The following is a 19,672-nucleotide window of genomic DNA, read 5'->3' as shown; positions in this document are numbered from 1 at the left end:
GCGACAAAGCGACCGTTGAAAATCATTTGAGTCAATACGTCATGAATAGAACGCAGCAGCAGTTTTCTGTCGGGGATTTGTCGTGTCGTGCCGCGCCGCATCCAGTGTAGACCATAGATATGTACAGTATATATATCTATGGTGTAGACAGCATCACTGATTATAATGAGTTCTATAGTATTTTGTCGCGCCGCTCGTGTCCGGTGTAGACACAATGTAACATTGGTTTTGCTTTGTTTCACAGAACTAATCATTGCCTGGGTTGCGTACGTATGTGTGGGGCAGAGCTATCAAGATAGGGGCGAGACCCTTTTGGGGTAGGGGCGTGTTTGTTTTGGTGATTTCAAATGTCAACATTGGCTACCAGAAATCGCTTACCCCACCTTTAAAGAGAATTAACAAACCACAGATTCTTGTTTTTATTGCAATTTACAAAATCTTCCAAGTCTTTTGGAAATGGGGCTGTATTATACACAGTCTCATCTACGCAGGTTTGAGCGGTTTTGTCGAACTGTACAATAGTTTCACAGGATTTGTACCGGAGCTCTTCACCGCACAAGTGCAACGCCGTATCACGTGAGCTACTGAGCAAACCTACTGCGTTAGAAAACCCATACATATGTGACTCTAACGTTCAAAAGTATCAGTTTTCAAATCTCACAGCATGTTAACATCGTTTTGAAGTCATAACATAATATCGTGCAAGGAATTGTGCGAAAATTAGGCTTTCTTAATGGAAACTCTGGTTCTGTAAATCATGATTTGTGTGAAAAAGAAAAAAACTGAGTTTACTGCCTCTAGTGTTCATTTCAACTGGATACTGCAGCAATCCGTACGTATAGGTACTTTTTTTGAGTTTTGCAGAAATATAGGTAGAGGCACGCATTTCCGTTGAGCCCGAGTAGGTTGCAAACATATGCCTACAATATCAATTGGACAAACCAACAACAAAGGCCACAAGCAGCCAAACAAATTTCAATAGCTGATAACTTAAACTGTCAATCATTATGTAATTTGGCTGATGTGCACAGGGTATAGATCAAATGTGAGAATCGGCCAAAAGGTGCCGCTAAAATAAGTTGAGCCGATATATATTTGGAAGTGGCCCATTTATTGGCCTGTATATTGTGAAATCAATGCCCTTAATGTACATGTGCTGTGACCGAAATCGCCCCCTATATCCTGAGTGGACAGCCATTTGGAGTGGTGTCCAAAACCAAAGTAGACATTGAGTGCACTCATTTAATCCCATAATGCACCGCAATAGCAGTGTGTGCTAAAAACGTTGTGCATGTCAGCATCTTCTGTTTGTTTCAGTTTGGCAGTTTTGGTCATTTTCTCCCATGATCCCTATAATAATAATAATGCTTGGACATCAACAATGAATGTTTGTGGCTATATTTTATTTTTAATTTTATAAATTTTCCCGGTTTAAACAACACCAATCTAACATCATATCAAACAACATAGACAAAGTATAGAAAATGAAACTGATCAAATATGTAGTTTGAGCACCTTCTTTCACTGACCAGTTGTTTAAAATAGAAAAAGAACCATTTTTGAAGGGTCCCCAGATAGCAAGCAACCATTGAAACAATGTTAAGTCAATGTTGATGCGTCAACACTAACTGCATTGAATTAATGTTACAAAGTGGTGTTGGTTCAGTATCACTTTTGCACCCGCAATTAATATTGAAAAAAGTTGAGATTTAAAAAAAACAAAAAAAAACAGTGGTAACGTCACTGGATCATCATTATGAAGTGAAGATGTTTCAACATCACTTATTCACCCACACTTAAATGTTGAAACAATGTTGAATTTTCAGAAAAAAACAATGGCAATGTCACTGAATCAACGTTACACTATGATGTTGATTCTACATCACTGTTGAATCCAGTGGTGGACAGTAACGAAGTACAGTAGTCAACATTTCAAGTGGATCAAAAAAGTTCATCAAAGTTGTCCTAAGACAAGAACGGATATTGTTTTGATTTTAGGACAACTTTGATGAAAGGTTTTGATCCACTTCAAATGTTGACTACTGTATTTTTACTTCATTACTGTACTTAAGTACATTTTTCAAGTAACTGTACTTTATCAGAGTAATTTTATTTTGAGAAAATTTTACTTTTACTTCACTTTATTCCAAAGCATAACAGGGCTCCAGACTGCAACCATTTTTTCTGCAGTGCGACAACATTTTGCGAGCGGTCGCTGCGAGATCTAATGAGAAACATTCAAATTCTACACAGAATTCTCTGTTATAAACAGATCAAACAGCGCTGACGTAGAAAACCAGAAGTAGTTACGCTAACTATAACCATGGTGTTGGGGCAGAAATAGTCGAATGTTATTACATTATTCATTTCAGGGTTTGTATAACCTTTTGAGAGTAATTCAAGCACTTTTCAATGCCTTTCAAGTATTTCACACAAATATTTCCAGCACTTTAAAGCTCTAAAAATATCCAATTTAAATTATATTGACAAAATATACTTTGTTGTAAGCAAAGCACTTATTGGCTTATTAGACATTAATTTCCATTTTATTGCTTTATATTTTGATATTATACAATCACTATTATAAAACATTAAATCATCAAATCTTCATGATTCGTCACAAAGTGCCTTGAAAAACAAACTTTTCTTCAATTTCCGACACAAAGCAAGTAAAGAGCGCTTCTTTTATAATCACTGAAGTTGTCGATCAGTTCAGTATAATACTATAGAACAATAATGGTACTTTAAATAGGAGTAGAATATATAAATTTTTCATATGAAATTAGATTTTGCACGTTACTATTGTTAATAAAAGTACATTTTGTATGCTTCTCAACTCTAGCTGTGTGCTTTACTGTCAAATGTGCATTACCAAGAAATAAACGTGTAATATTATTAGTAACTGCACTTGTTAATGCAAAACAATAGTAATTTTATGATGAAGTTATCCTTATTTTTAATACCCCCACACACCACCCCACCAGTGCTACCAAATCTGCTTCTGGCGCCACCATCTGTAGAACTTAGTGGAGCTGGTGCTACTGCTCTCAGATGTCAGTCTGGAGCCCTGCATAATATCCTACTTTTTACTCCACTACATTTCTTAAAACATGTCATTCCTCGTTTAATGCTGATGAGGACACTAGCTTACAAGCCTACAAAGGACTTGACTAGCAAGGACGCTGCCTCTGTAGGATGAAACCTTGCATTTGAGAAATACCCAACAACTTGCTGATTCAAATGATTCGGGCAGAGCGAGCCTCTGTTAACAATTCAGTTAATTCACAAGTCTGACTCAAAATGAGCCAAGAACGGGAGATCCTCTGAGCTTGAGTGCTTCTGTACTCTGTAGAAAAACATGGATTTTTACATGTCTACTTCAAAGTTCTTTTGGTGCTGGTATCTGGTGATTGCTGCTTTTCAGTGAGCAGTTGCCCTTTTATTTGACTTGCTCTTTTTCTTCAACAGCCCCTTGATTGAGGATATTTTTAAGTGTATGAGTGGTTGTGTCTTACATTGTTTTCATTTTCCCTTCAGAATTGGTGTGCTAGTATTAGCCAGAGTCCTCCATGTGTGGTGGTGGTGCGGCTGTTAGTTTGCAGTGTTCACAACGGGTGATTTGGCACTGTGGTGGCATGTGTGGTTGCTGAGTTTATTGGATAGGCCATTCCCCAAGTTCTGAAGTGGTAAAGTGTGCATGTGTATAATGTTATATGAGTGAGGTGTTTTAATGTTTGTATATTAAAGAGATCAGTCCTGTATTTTATTGTATGCCGTCTTTGAATAAATTGTGTGAAACCTTTCATTACTGTTTGATACCTGTCTCAGCCACAACATATCTGTGTATTGGGTACTTGATGTACTTGTGGGTTCCCAGCCTCATGTCTGGGGTGGCTTAGTCTAACATTTAGTGCCAAAATTGGCAATGGTTCTAGTGCTTTACATAGTAGGGCCACATTATTACTAAAGTGTTTTTACATTTTACATTTTTCAATTATCTGTACTTTGTCAGAGTGTTTTAATTTTGTGAAACTTTTTCTTCACTACATTCCAAAGCATAATATCATACTTTTTACTCCACTACATTTCTTTAAAAAAAAAACATGTCGTTCCTCATTATTTTGAACTGGAGGAATCATCACTTGCTCTGAGATGTGATAGCGGTGTCCAAATCGTGAACGAGCTGGTTCTTTTCACTGTTAAATCGATTTGCAATTCGCAGTGAACAATTTATGTGCCAATTGACTGATCAGATTGCAGCTGTTCTCAAGTCAACAACTCCAGTCAGAGCGAGTCTCCAGTTAACAATTCAGTGAATTCACAAGTCTGACTCAAAATGAGCCAAGAACGGGAGATCCTCTGAGCTTGAGTGCTTCTGTACTTTTACTGGATTTTTACATGTCTACTTCAAAGTTCTTTTGAGAGAAGTATTGTTTTTGTGGAGTGGTCATTATTTAGCGCTATAAACACATGTAATGTCTGTTTCATTCATACTGGAAGCCAGAGGGCACCCTTGCGCAGAAACTCCACATATGCATCACAGAAGTAATAGAACTCATGACGCTCTAGGATAAAGGTATCCAGCGACAGCTGTAGCTGAATTAAAAGTAGAAACGTTTTGAATGAGGAAACATGAAGACAATAAATACAAATCTACGACAATATATAGTTTATCTGGGTTCTTCAAGCCATCTCGGGTATTTTCATATTAATAATCCATTGCTAATAGACTTTTTAAAGTTAGAATATATTTTCTGCCTCATTCTGTGATAAGAAGCCATATCAGATCAAAATAGGAACTTATTTCAAACATTCGACTGATGAAAAAACATGTTCCCTTTCGAACGGTCTCTCCCATTGCATTGCACGCCTATGAGGAACTTCTGTTTACTCTGATATTGAAGCCTGATTTGTTCACGTTCGTGTAGTTGCACGAACAAATGGCACTTCAGCCGCCAAACGGGGTGGAGCAGACTGCTATATAAGTCTGCTCAGAGCGCCATTCATCAGAATTTTTCTCCTTCAGAGCGAAGATCATCTCCTTGCTAGACTTTGAAGCAAGAAGCTCTAAGCCTGCTACTCGCTGGGGAAGAGCCCCGGCAGCGGGAAGATGCTGGAGTCACGGGGCTAAGCAACTGGGCTTGAGTGATGTCACGCCAGCACAGGTCCCGCGTGCTTCACTCTCCCCGCAGCACTTCAATCCGCTTGCGTGTTTTACACATGAAGATCAAGCCCCCCCAACCCAACTCCCCATCTGCAACGAACAATCAGATTTTATTAGGTGGATCAGATCTCGGCTTAGAAATGTCGGCTCCGGAAGAGCCTGCCCGCAGCCGCTTAGAAGAACGATACCCACTGGGCCGTTGTCAACGAACCTCCCACCAGAGACCGGCCCTGTTTTTTCCAGAAGTTCACGATAAACTTACCATGGCGTGGCACTCCCCCTACTCTGCACACGTCGACTCTCCTAATTCTGCTGCCCTTACCTTCGTTGATGGCACTGAAAAAAAGGTATATGGCAGCAAGCACTGTCAGTCAGTGCTTCATGCCTTGAGTTTGGGCCTATGAAACCTTGCATTTGAGAAATACCCAACAACTTGCTGATTCAAATGATTCAGGCAGAGCGAGCCTCTGTTAACAATTCAGTGAATTCACAAGTCTGACTCAAAATGAGCCAAGAACGGGAGATCCTCTGAGCTTGAGTGCTTCTGTACTCTGTAGAAAAACATGGATTTTTACATGTCTACTTCAAAGTTCTTTTGAGAGAAGTATTGTTTTTGTGGAGTGGTCATTATTTAGCGCTATAAACACATGTAATGTCTGTTTCATTCATACTGGAAGCCAGAGGGCACCCTTGCGCAGAAACTCCACATATGCATCACAGAAGTAATAGAACTCATGACGCTCTAGGATAAAGGTATCCAGCGACAGCTGTAGCTGAATTAAAAGTAGAAACGTTTTGAATGAGGAAACATGAAGACAATAAATACAAATCTACGACAATATATAGTTTATCTGGGTTCTTCAAGCCATCTCGGGTATTTTCATATTAATAATCCATTGCTAATAGACTTTTTAAAGTTAGAATATATTTTCTGCCTCATTCTGTGATAAGAAGCCATATCAGATCAAAATAGGAACTTATTTCAAACATTCGACTGATGAAAAAACATGTTCCCTTTCGAACGGTCTCTCCCATTGCATTGCACGCCTATGAGGAACTTCTGTTTACTCTGATATTGAAGCCTGATTTGTTCACGTTCGTGTAGTTGCACGAACAAATGGCACTTCAGCCGCCAAACGGGGTGGAGCAGACTGCTATATAAGTCTGCTCAGAGCGCCATTCATCAGAATTTTTCTCCTTCAGAGCGAAGATCATCTCCTTGCTAGACTTTGAAGCAAGAAGCTCTAAGCCTGCTACTCGCTGGGGAAGAGCCCCGGCAGCGGGAAGATGCTGGAGTCACGGGGCTAAGCAACTGGGCTTGAGTGATGTCACGCCAGCACAGGTCCCGCGTGCTTCACTCTCCCCGCAGCACTTCAATCCGCTTGCGTGTTTTACACATGAAGATCAAGCCCCCCCAACCCAACTCCCCATCTGCAACGAACAATCAGATTTTATTAGGTGGATCAGATCTCGGCTTAGAAATGTCGGCTCCGGAAGAGCCTGCCCGCAGCCGCTTAGAAGAACGATACCCACTGGGCCGTTGTCAACGAACCTCCCACCAGAGACCGGCCCTGTTTTTTCCAGAAGTTCACGATAAACTTACCATGGCGTGGCACTCCCCCTACTCTGCACACGTCGACTCTCCTAATTCTGCTGCCCTTACCTTCGTTGATGGCACTGAAAAAAAGGTATATGGCAGCAAGCACTGTCAGTCAGTGCTTCATGCCTTGAGTTTGGGCCTAATGACTGTAGAGTCGTCCTCAAACCAAGACACGACTATGTGCCTAAAGTGCTCTCCACTCTGTTCAGAGCACAAGTCATTACCCTTCTAAAAATTATCTTCCAAATTCAGAGGATGAGCAGGGTCCCAATCCACTCTGCCCGGTTCCGGCACTAGAGCAGCTCTTTGTATGCTTTGGAGGCCACCTTTAAAGGGCTGCTAGTCAGAGACTGTCTCACTGGATAGTTGACGCTATAGCCCTGGCTTATGCCTCAGAGGGCCTGCAGTGTCTTATCGGAGTGAGGGCCCACTCCACCAAAGGAATGGCCTCCTCCTGGGCTTGGTCCAGCAGAGTTTCAATTGGTGATATATGTGTGGCAGCTGGCTGGTCTTCGCCATCTACCAGATTTTATAACCTAGACGTACTTGCCCTTCAGGCATGGATTTTGTCTGCTTAATTTACCTAATCCCCTAGATTAGTGAAGAAGGTCTTGATATGTAGACCCCAGCATGTTGGCTTGGATCTCATATTTGACTCATGCTTTTTAGGAGCCCTCACTATGGGCGCTCCGGGCTGGGCTTGCAGAGCGGCTTCGTCATACACACACATTCACACATTTATATATATATATCAAACATTTTTTTTCAATTGTTTGCACACATGAAGTATCAGTAACCTGATATTTTAATATATTTAATAGGTAGGCCAGGTATATTGTCTGCTTAATTTACCTAATCCCCTAGATTAGTGAAGAAGGTCTTGATATGTAGACCCCAGCATGTTGGCTTGGATCTCATATTTGACTCATGCTTTTTAGGAGCCCTCACTATGGGCGCTCCGGGCTGGGCTTGCAGAGCGGCTTCGTTCTGCACTTGCTTATAGCATGGCGCTATTGGATGTGTTCCCCATAAGCGTACAACGCAAAAGGAGAGACGGTTCGAAAGGGAATGCTCCGGTTACTATCAAAACTTCGGTTCCCTGAGATGCACGTTGTAAGTAGGGAGGCATTTGCTCATATCAGTGCGTAGACTCATGGTACACACAAACAGAGGCACAAAACATGAGAGAAATAAAACGCAAGGAAATGATTTAAACAAAACCAAAAGAAAAAAACCCCGCAATTTGTGTACTGAACCATGGATGTCGTACCGAACGGTTCAATATTATACAGTGAATTGTTGTTTGCACACATGAAGTATCAGTAACCTGATATTTTAATATATTTAATAGGTAGGCCAGGTATATTGAGCAGTAGGATTATATAAAATATATAATAGAAAATTTATTAAAAAGTATATAAAATTACAAAATAAACATTCATCGATCAGTACTTCCAATACTTAAGTACATTAAAAATCAATTTTGTACTTTTACTAGAGTAAAATCGTAAAGGAGTACTTTACTGGAGTAATACTTTTACTGGAGTAATATTTTATTAGGGTTATCTGTATTTTTACTCAAGTACTTGATTTGTGTACTTCATTCACCACTGGTTGAATCAATATTGAAATTAACCAAAAAAAATAAATCATTGGTAATATTTTTGGATCAATATTATAATATGATGTTGATTCTAAACCACTTTTGTTTATTTTTTTTTTATTGAAACTATTACTGAAATCTCAACATAAAACAATGTTGCCATCTGATGTACCATGTTAACATTGTTACCAACGACATTAAGCTGGTGCATACATTTCTGACCATTTCAAAGTTTGGGGAAACCCTTTTAAAATCAAAATGACACCTTTCCAGCCATTTAGTCACTTTATTTATTTTTAAACAGTTTAACACAATCAATGACAAAAAGATCAATCTTTAAAAATAAAAGTGGGACAAAAAGGACAAAAGGACTACAACCTTTAAGATAATTATTTTGAGGAGTCAGACTACAAGTGGTCCAATGGTTGAAGTTTTAAAAAGCTGGCTTACATCAGACTGCTGCCTCTTTTCCTTTGGGTTGAAATCTGAAAAAGAAAGCACGATGTCACCTAAGAGCAAGTCAATTCATTTGTCAAAAATACAGTCACATTCAGGAATGTTAATACTTTAAACAATATGATTAACTTTTTAAACTGCTCAACACAAAAACATACTATGATTATAGTATCACTAAATTATATTTAATCTATTTATCTCAAATCTATGAACACTTCAATATCAATACAGTCTCTACAATTAACATAATAGAATCACAATGGCAGGGGTGAGTTTATCTCCAGCCCTAATTAAACACACCTGAAACAGCTAATTAAGGTCTTTAGGATCACTGAAAACTTCCAGGCAGGTGTGTTGGATATGTAAACTCTAACCTCTGCATGAAGGTGGCCATCTCTTGAGTTATGACCATTACTCACAGGATGTGAACATTAGTCTATAAATAAAATAATAAGCTGCAGATTCACCTTATGTAGGCTTAATCTCCTTAAATATCACAAAATAGCCTTGTCTGTCAATTTCTCATAAACACAAGGTGTAGTTTTTGTGATGGTGTTTAAACAGGAACAGGCTAAACGGAATAGAGATCGGTTACATTCATCACATTTAATACTGATTGAGGAAAATGAATGATTACCTGATAAAGCAGTAATCGGGGAGCAGGACATAAAGCACAGGATAGCATCAAATCCCAGGTCAGGTGATCATGCTGTCAACTACAACTCAACGTATAATTAGTGTCACCATTATGAGGAGGGTGCTTCTCATTTCTTGGATTCTCCATCCTCATCTGCCTTTACTTCTACTAAAGGAAAGAACGCAAGCTGCTCTGCAAGCATTGAGTATAGACAGGGATGCACAAACGTTCTTCAGTCTTGTTCTCATGAGAGCACCTGGAAGTTTGGTTTGGTGCTCACACTGTACAAAGTGTGACCCATTAAATAGAACTATAAAAAATAAATTAGTAATAGTAATAATAATATTGTTGCACTTTAGTTAGTTGTTTTAATAAAATAAACAAAAGAATAAAGTGCAATAATACTATTATATTTGAAAATAAAAAGTGAGTGAAAAAATACAAATAATAATACATATAAATAAAAATACAATTATTTAATAGTACACTTAAAAATACAATGCTAAGGAGGTCCTGATAACAATAAAAAATGCATATATAACAGTTTGTTCCGGTCCTCAAATCTGATTGGCTGAAAGATCTTTCCAACCAGTATCACCACCGGAACCATTTCACAATATATTGTCAGGGGTGCACATAAGTTTTTCGGTCTGGTTCTCATGAGAGCACCTGGAGATTTGGTTTGGTGCTTACACTGCTCAATGTGACCCTTTAAATATAACTATAAAAAATAAAACAATTAATTAATTAACAGTAATAATAGTATTATTGCACTTTATTTAGTTTATTTTAAAAATAAAAAAATAAAAAAGTGTGATAATACTACTATATTTGAAAATAAAAGTTTATTTAAATAAAAATACAATTATTTAATAGTACACTTAAAAATACAATGCTAACATTTAAATTTTTTTCCCATTTTTATATGAATTTTCATCATTTTCAAAGCTAAAGTCATCAAGCTTTTATTTTGGTGGGTTGCCAGCAAGTAAGTATATGCACTGTTGGAAGCGCATCAGTGAATGAAGTGTCACAGTTTTGTGTTTGCTCTGAAACTGCCAGTGTGTAGCCTAGATTTATGCTTTCAGTTGGAATGGAAATCTTATGCAGTATTACAGATACTCGATCTAAAATGGTGATTGTACATTAACAGCTGTCAACCATGTTTGTACGCAAATGAGTGGTCTGAACTTATTTACCCAGCACATTTTTTATTTTGGTCGTGCATTGCCAGCTTCGCTCTTGTGCCATGAGTAAAAACTGGCACTGATCAAAATGGCAAAAGAAAAACACAAGAGACTGTTGCAGAGAGTTTTCATACCTCCAACTAGGTCCTTCTCTAAGAGCTGAATCTGCAAGGTAAAGATCTTCTCCTGCAGGTTGCATAAAGAGTGTTTGATCTTCTCTCTGCGTGTGACCATGTAGCACAAGTTTCTGACCTGAAAGAAAACACACCATTTACATTTAAATTACGAACTGAAATCGCTATGGTTAAGTGTTAGCATGTTTCTGTGTAGGGCTATGCTGTAAAATCATACCAACCGTTCCATATGACTTGGAGTTTGTTTGTTTAATAAAGTTTGTTACTGTGGAATATATTCATTGATCTTGATTCAATATAATACACAGAATTATGCCCATTCATAAGAGAAAATTATTCAACTATTATGTATTTGACTGTGTATGTAACATTACATACAACGCATTTTAGTACCAGATTAAAGTCGACCTGAAATCAAAATTGACTAATTACTTTCTCAATCTACATACCAGGGGCCTCATATACAATGACTTGCCTACAATAACCCCAAATACAATCATCATTTCCTACATGTTTCTACAAATAATTTATAATTTGTCATGCATCACGCTTTATAAATCTTAGATCACATGCACATGAGTGAGAGCAACTACACCCACAGACGCCTTTATACGGTATGACAGAATGCAATTGCCTTCCTATTTACAGTGCTTAGCAACCAACCTAGCTACACATCTAACCATTTAGTCTCCAGTGCGGCAACCTGTTGTCAGGTTCTCAGAGGATGGAAAAAGAGTTGGATGGAATGGATGATTGGATGGACTGAATGATTGGATGGATGGACAGACAGAATAGTTGGATGGATGAATGTTGGGATGAAATGGATGGATGGAATGGTTGGATGGATAGACGGACAGAATGGTCGGATGGGATAGTTGAAAATAATGGATGAATGGTTGGATAGAATGGATGGAATATATGGTTGAATGAAATGGTTGAAAGGAATGGATGGATGGATGGATGGAGGGACAGACAGAATGACTGAAATGGATGGATGGAATGGTTGGATGGATGGATGGATGGATGAATGAATAACTGGATGGATGATGGATGGATGGATGGAATGGTTGGATGGATGGATGGATGGACGGACAGAATGGTCCGATGGGATGGTTGAAAACAATTGATGAACAGAACTGTTGGATAGAATGGATGGAATATGGATGGATGGACTGGATGGACAGACAAAATAGTTGGATGGATGAACGGTTGGATGAAATGGATGGATGTAATGGTTGGATGGATGGATGGATGAATGATAGATGAAAGGATGGATGGACGGACAGAATAGTTGAATAAAATGGATGGAATATATGGATGGATGGTTGGATGGGATGGTGGAACGGAATGGATGGATGGATGGAGGGATTGACAGAATGATTGGATGGATGGATAGATAGAAAAACACTAAATAGTAACAAAGTTCATCACAGCTACTTTTCTTTTTACTTTACAATGAAGTAATTTTCCTTATCCATGACCTGATTGCATGTAACAGCGAAAGATCACACTTAAAGGAGTTAGGACTGTATCAGTGTCAAACGCAAATTTCCGTCCACAATCAAATATGCATATACATTTGTTTGTTCACAGTTTGAATGATTTCCTTTCATTTATTTTCAAGATCTGAGATAAATTATCCACTGTCTCGTTTTTCATTATGGCTATTAAAGTCATGCGCAACAATATTTAAACTAAACTTAAACCTTTATGACATTACAAAGCACATAATCAATAGCTGAGACCATCACGGTCACTGGACACCCAATTTTTGTGACGTCGCATCAATAGAAATTGTTTCAAAAGTAGAGTCCCCTGTCGGTTGTCACTTATCTACATCGTGGCAAGTTAGAACAAAAACTCTTTGCATAATTTCGTGGTCCATTGTCTATGGTCAATAGTGTAGTAATGTATAATGCTCAAACAAAAGTAACTTTTAAAACAAGTAGCTTTTTGTTTGTCAGCACGGCGAACTTGTGTGACCAACTTGAACCCATTACGAAATCTGCATGGATCGCATGGTTTCCTTTTGAAAAGATTGGATTTTGCCCTTGAAAATTCACTGAATATTGGTAAATCTGACCACACCTCAATATGGAAATGATACCTTTTATCGTGGCATCACAGCAAGTCTGGTTAAGACACAGTGCAAGTGATGTCAGAATTTTGTCAACATTATTTAAGACTCGCTCTGTGGCTCTGGCAGGAATACCGGTTTGCCTAAATAACGTTCAGGAAACCCGTTTGAAACAATCAGCTTGTCAGATGAGAACGTGTGAGAAAAGGGCTGCTATACTCACCCTCTCGAGATCCTGACGCAAGTGAGTGAAGAGCTTCAGACGGCGATACAAAACATCCTGCTCCTGCTGGGCGAGATTGTCCACCTCGTCCCTCTTGCGGGCCACCAGCGGCTGGTTGAAGTTGGCCTTTCGTCGCAGTTTCCAGTACTGGAAGAGGAAGTCCACATGAACATCGGGCAGGGAAAGGCTTTCTGCAACATCCTTGGGGTCCACTAATCTGTAAAACTCATCTTCAAGCTCTTGCAGCTTCTGCTTGCGTTGGCTGGCTTTCTCACGTTCTGCTTGTTCCTGCTTCGAACGATCCGAATGAGTCACTGACAGATCGGAACCAGCGAGCCGCAGTTCGGGCCTGTCCGCATTCCCGCCGCTGCTCGAGCGTGAGATGCTACTGTGCTCTAGACAGTATGATTTGAAACGCACCTCGTCGTTCTCTGCCAGAGTGGTGCGCATCTCTAGTCCGTGGTCGAACGCACAGGTCACATGGAAGGCCACGACGCAGGATGGCATGGAGCACTGTGTGAGCAGAACAACATGTTTAGAGCAATAGAATGGCTCACATTCTGTGCTGGGCAGTAACTGATTACATGTAATCTGGATTCCAGAAATTAAGTACTTGTAGTTAGATTATATTACATTTTAAAATAATTGTAATCAGACTAGGGTTACTTTTGTATTGGTTACATTATTGCATATTATTCACACAATAGCAATACATTTTGCATAATTTATTGACTCTCCCTAATTCTTCTTTATCATCTTTTATATTTTCCTTTTCTAAAATAGCCTTCCAGTCTTCCAGTTTTGTGGACATTCACACAAAGACCAGTCACTAGTCACAGCATTTGACCACCGGATTTACAAAAATCATTCTAGTTTTAAAAAGTGTTTTCTCGACTTTTTAAACATCAACTAGTGATAAACATGAATTTTTATTTGAATTATCAATCAGTGGGTTACTTAACCATGTATTGGTTAAACATGTGTAAACAGAATTATTTTTAAATGATTTAATTCTACATTTTTACGATGCAATTAAATATTAGCATTTCATTAAATTCACAAACCCCCTCCCTGCAATTCCTTCATGAACCCCAGTTTGGGAAACCTTGACGTAATGTATTGTTTAATGCACTTCATGTTTTTAATAACGACGAATGGAATATATTTTCTTTCTCTTTGTTCGAGTCTCGTACCGGCAGGGATTGTAGGTGGGGGGAGTGAATGTACAGCGCTCTCTCTTCCACCTTCAATACCACGACTGAGGTGCCCTTGAGCAAGGCACCGAATCCCCAACTGCTCCCCGGGCGCCGCAGCATAAATGGCTGCCCACTGCTCCGGGTGTGTGTTCACGGTGTGTGTGTGTTCACTGCTGTGTGTGTGCACTTAGGATGGGTTAAATGCAGAGCACTAATTCCGAGTATGGGTAACCATACTTGGCCACATGTCACGTCACTTTATTTTTATACCAATATGGTACAAGATTATCTTATTTAAATCAAAGTGATAAATGAGTTCTGTCAAAAGTAATCTAAAAGTAGTCTGACTGGATTACCTAAAATGTGTAGAGTAACAGATTACGTTATTAACTACAATTTTTGTCATGTAATTTGGAATCAGTAACGGACTACAATTTGTAAGTAATCTACCCAGCTCTGGTCATAACTTACTCACCCTCATGTCCTTCCAAAATGATACACAAACTGAAAAATTGAGGAATTGCATTGTTAGCTCTTTTCCACACAGTAACAACAAACAGGGATTGAAGCTTTTGAGCATCAAAAAGGACGCAAAAGCTCCATACAAATATCATAATAGCACAACTTGCTATACGGCAATACTCTTCCCTAAGACTTATCAAGACACAACCAATTTTTCATTATTCACGAGAAAATTGTGACATCCACCCTAGCTCTCCAATGTAACATCATCCATGAATTCGTGATCAGATAAAAGTAGATCCTGTTCATAAATCCAGTCTGAAATTATTTGCTCATGAATCTCTAGTTCAGCTCACTAACTAAATCTTTTGCTGATTTTCAGTCAATAATAAAAGCCATTACGTCTCTTTGTATAGACTGCTTCTATGACACTTTTATGGTGCTCTTGTGCCCTTTTTCAAGCTTGAAAGCATCAGTTGCCATTCATTGTAACAGCATGGAAAGGAGCGTTCCTCAAAATCTTCACAATTTATTATATTGTGTTCCAAAAATAAATGAATAAATACTAGTCTGGAACAACATGAGGACAAATAAGATGAATTAGCCAGTATTTGCATTTCTGCATTCTTTATTTCTTTACTAGCTCTTTATATAATCTTGGATATGCAAGTATGTGTAACTATACCCACATACGTACAAGTATACTCATGATGTGTACCACACAACTTATCGCAACTACTTGATTGCTTGGATCTCTATTTTTAATGTAAACTATATTATAGCACAGCTCTAATCTGCTATATGTAACTAAAAAGCATTAAGCAACCCTCTAAATATTTACCCAAGTAAATATATATATATATATATATATATATATATATAAGCTTATGTTTGTAAAATGGCACAGCTTTTTAAATATCTGAAAGTACACTCTTAACATCAGTCAGTCAAGCGTTATAATATATGATAATCAAGCATTTTGACAGGAAAATGCAACGAAGAATATCTTTTACATGTAACGTGTTAATTCTGCATGGTATATAAGACTATCTCGCTCTCTTTCTTTGGTGTGAGAAACACAGCACTCTCAGCAAAGCGCCGGCGAGTCGTGCTCCTTCACACTAGAGTTTACGGTGCGTCAAATACAGGTGTGCTGCGCATCCATTGAGATTAACTGAAAAACATCACACAGAGAAACTCTGAAGCGCTCAGTCAGAGTGAAAATATATCTGTGCTAAACTTACACTTAGCCTCCAACTCAGACACTGGCGAGCAAAATCTAAGAATTTATTAGCCAAAGGCTAACGATAGACATCAAGTCGCCCAGAGTGAAGATTTAGTCGCTACTCGCATTGTAGAGGGTTGTGAAGATGCTGTAAACATTAATATTATGATTTTCTGTAAAGCTGCCTTGAAATAATGCATATTGTAAAAAATTGATTTTGATTAGACTTTATGAAGTAGCCCATCCTTTCTTACTAAAAGCATTAAACTATTCTGCTCTTTAAATGAGTCGAGTGTTCAAAAGCAGCATGTCTCTCACCTGTATACATGTGCCTGTGTGTTCACGGCACAGGCCACAGGACAAGGCCCAGCGACTGGCTGGGATGTGGGATACTTTAGTAATAGGTTCCATCTTCTCAGGGCAGCCAATGCTCACCTTTGATGACATGGAAACAACACAAGTCAGAAAACACCCAGTTAACACATCGAAAAGTACTATAAGTGATCGGATTAGGGATGGCTGCAGGTGAGTCAACAAGTGAGTAAAGCTAAATTTCCTGATCTGGTTCTGAGGGCATAATGACAAAAAATTCTTAAGAATACATTTTTCTTAACTGATATTTTCTTCTTATTTTCTACTACCCACGAATGAATGCAGTGGATCACTCCATCTTGAGACAGTCTCATTAAAAGTACCCATTCAAAAAAACACAGCGCATTAAAAATGCAATGCTGAGTGCTGAACAGCCGTCAAGCTGGTCACAATTAAATAATGTGCACACTTAATATGATTATTTAGGTAATCTGCACGAAGTGCAAAAGATCTTCAAACTTCAAATTCTACTCACTCCCGCAGGTTCCATGCTTATAATGTGGGATATTCAGACTACAGAAAGTGGTAACACTTTAGTTTAGGGACCAATTCTCACTTCTCCCAATTATCATGCCTATTAGTAACATAATGGCTGTTTATTAGTACTTATAAAGCACATATTCTGCATGACCATATTCTACATCCCTAATCCGACCCAATACCTAAACTTAACAACTACCTTACTAACTATTAATAAGCAGCAAATTAGGAGTTTATTGAGGGAAAAGTCATAGTTAATGGTTTGTTAATAGCGAGAACTGGACCTTAAAATAAAGTGTGCCCAAATTGAGTTATGTTTCGCGCCTTATTGCGCATAAACGGCCAAATACATACAAAATTATGTCAAAATGCCCATCAACACAAATTCACGTAATCACAGTCGGTTTATATTAAACACAGTCGGTATAAAGGCTATTTTAAGTGAATGTAAACAGTTGAGAAGCAAAACGCACGTGTAACAGTTCATTAGATCTGTGCGTGAGAGCTTAAAGAGACAGCAGCCTAAATAAACCTGCTGCTTCGGTGTCATAAATATTTATTTTTACAGTGAAGACTATCCAGTGTTATTTTACAGTTGAATAGATTATCCAATTTCTGTAGTACTTCTGTACCTGAATATTACAGCAAAGCAGTTAATTTCATTTGTATCTTGCTATAGTATTTGTTTGTGCTATTGCTTGTCATTAATTTGTTATTTTTTTATTACTGACTGTTTACTTTAGTTTTTTTAGTTAAAATAAATTAAATTCAGAGTTTGAAATCAAAGTTCGTTGCGCTGTGTGTAAGCTATTGTGCAAAAAAAATTGTTAAGTATAATTAAGTATATTCCTAATGATGTAAATATGAGTCAACACATAATTATAAACTGTGAAACACAAATACACTGAGTGATGAAACATTTAGGTTAGATGATCATTTAAAACAAGTCTTCAGCAAGAACCGCCATTCAGTCAGATAACGCAGAAGACTTTCAAAAAATAAGATGTTCATAAGAACATAGTTGAGAACTTCTGCACAAATTGCACTTAGGAGCATTGTTATGAACTTCTTGGTATTTATCTTTTAAATTTTCTTAAGAAGAGTTTCGTGACACGCAAGCTCTAAATTCAATTCAATTTGATTCGATTCCTAATTTCAGGTAAAAATATTTCAGTTATAACGAATGTTTAAATAAATACATTGTACATAATCATTTTTTACGTTGTATGTATATAATGACTGTAAAAATGCTTTAATTAGTTAACAGTACGTTCCCTTGCTATTTAAGGTGAAAAACTGTAATCTGATATTTAATGCAATTTTATTGCAAAGTCATCTTATAATTTACAATAATAAAAATATAAATCAATATGTTAAAGGTACAAAACAGATTTTAGAAATATGCTAATTCAGCAGAAAAGAGTTGTTGGAGTCACTGGTGCGTGTTTTTTGTTACCAAATAAAAGTACAACTAAATAAACTAAATAAAAGTACAAAATAAACTGTTTAGTTAGTCTAGGGGTATGATTTACACACTGAATGGTGAGGTAATATTGTAGCAATTATTCTAAAAAAAATTATATAAGTATAATTACTTAACATACTGAATTAGTATATTATCATTAATAATACCCAGAATGGTCACACTTTAGTTTGGGGAGCAATTATCACCATTAACTAACTATTAACTATGACTTTTGCCTCCGTAAACTCCTAATATGCTGCTTATTAAAGGTTAGTAAGGTAGTTGTTAGTTTAGGTATGGTGTGGATTAAGTGATCTAGAATATGCTCATGCAGAATAAGATATTAATATGAGCTTTATAAGTACTAATAAACAGCTAATATGTTAGTAATATGCATGATAATAAGCAACTAATTAATAGCGAGAATTGGTCCTTAAAATAGAGTGCTACCCTACACTGTAAAAAAAAATGCTACTGCATATTTTCCAATTTACGAAACCTTTTGAGTATTTTCTTGAAACTTCATAAAAACCATTTGAATTACCCCAAATGTTGTCCCAGCTAATCAAACACAGTTGTCTGAACAAAGAATTTCATATTTCTGAAATGTTAAGGCTTTGTGAGAGTTCCCAGCATGCACTGCAGGCAGCATAAATAAATTATGCAGTTACTGTTATAGGATTATTGTTTTGCTGTTTGCTGACTTCATTTAAACTTTTTTTTGTTTGGTTTTGTCTAGGGTTGCAAAAAGGTGGAAATTTTCCAGTAAATTTCGGAAATACTCCAGAAAGTTTTTTTTTTGCAATATTCCAGGGATTTTTGGAAAGTTTACGGAAATTTACCGGAAATTTTCCACCCCTTTGCAACCCTAGTTTTGTCATTATTGTTAGTTATTTGTTGTGCTGTGATGTAAAGAGCTCAACACTCAGACCAAGCTATCCAACATTTCCCAGTTTGTCATTTGTAAATAAACATTAAAATGATAACGTGGTGACTTTTTACACATTTGTTTTTTTTCATTTAGGAAACAGAAAAAAATTAATTACCTCAACAACAGTAATTGTTGCTTCAGTTGCTGTGACAAACATTTTTCAATCAGCATTGCATGAACAAATAAATGTATGTTGGCTAAACAAAGTATCTTTCCTGAAAAGAACTAAAAAACTATTGTTGAGACGACTCAGAAGTCTTACTGCACCTTTTTTTTTTTTACAGTGTAAGAATAAATGTAAATTATTACTGAATAAATGTAGTTGCATCGGGTTCCATTGTATTTTGTGATTTCACTGGTTTAATCTGAAGATGCAAGATGCACAATGAGCGCCACTTTCAAATCTGAGCTGCATGGCGAGTCTCACGAAGCTTGTCAAGGAGTTGTTTGGCATTGTGAC

General features: G+C 37.5%; 1 protein-coding gene across 2 annotated transcripts in view; it reads right to left on the bottom strand.

The window, feature by feature from the left end:
• Positions 1-19,672, bottom strand: part of LOC107692977 (protein Jade-1-like) — a 66,858-nt gene that overhangs the window by 8,217 nt on the left and 38,969 nt on the right. For both annotated transcript variants that reach the window (XM_016492206.1, XM_016492207.1), the window contains exons 8-10: positions 16,283-16,399; positions 13,082-13,594; positions 10,782-10,899 (exon numbers count right to left, since the gene is read on the bottom strand). In XM_016492206.1, the coding sequence (XP_016347692.1) occupies positions 10,782-10,899; positions 13,082-13,594; positions 16,283-16,399 (748 nt within the window). The remainder of the gene's footprint in view (positions 1-10,781; positions 10,900-13,081; positions 13,595-16,282; positions 16,400-19,672) is intronic.

The sequence above is a fragment of the Sinocyclocheilus anshuiensis genome, unplaced genomic scaffold (assembly GCF_001515605.1).
Source record: "Sinocyclocheilus anshuiensis isolate Anshui unplaced genomic scaffold, SAMN03320099.WGS_v1.1 scaffold658, whole genome shotgun sequence".
In the NCBI taxonomy this organism is placed as follows: Eukaryota; Metazoa; Chordata; class Actinopteri; order Cypriniformes; family Cyprinidae; genus Sinocyclocheilus; species Sinocyclocheilus anshuiensis.
The sequence above is the reverse complement of the archived record's forward strand: the minus strand, read 5'-3'. Positions and strand labels throughout refer to the sequence as shown.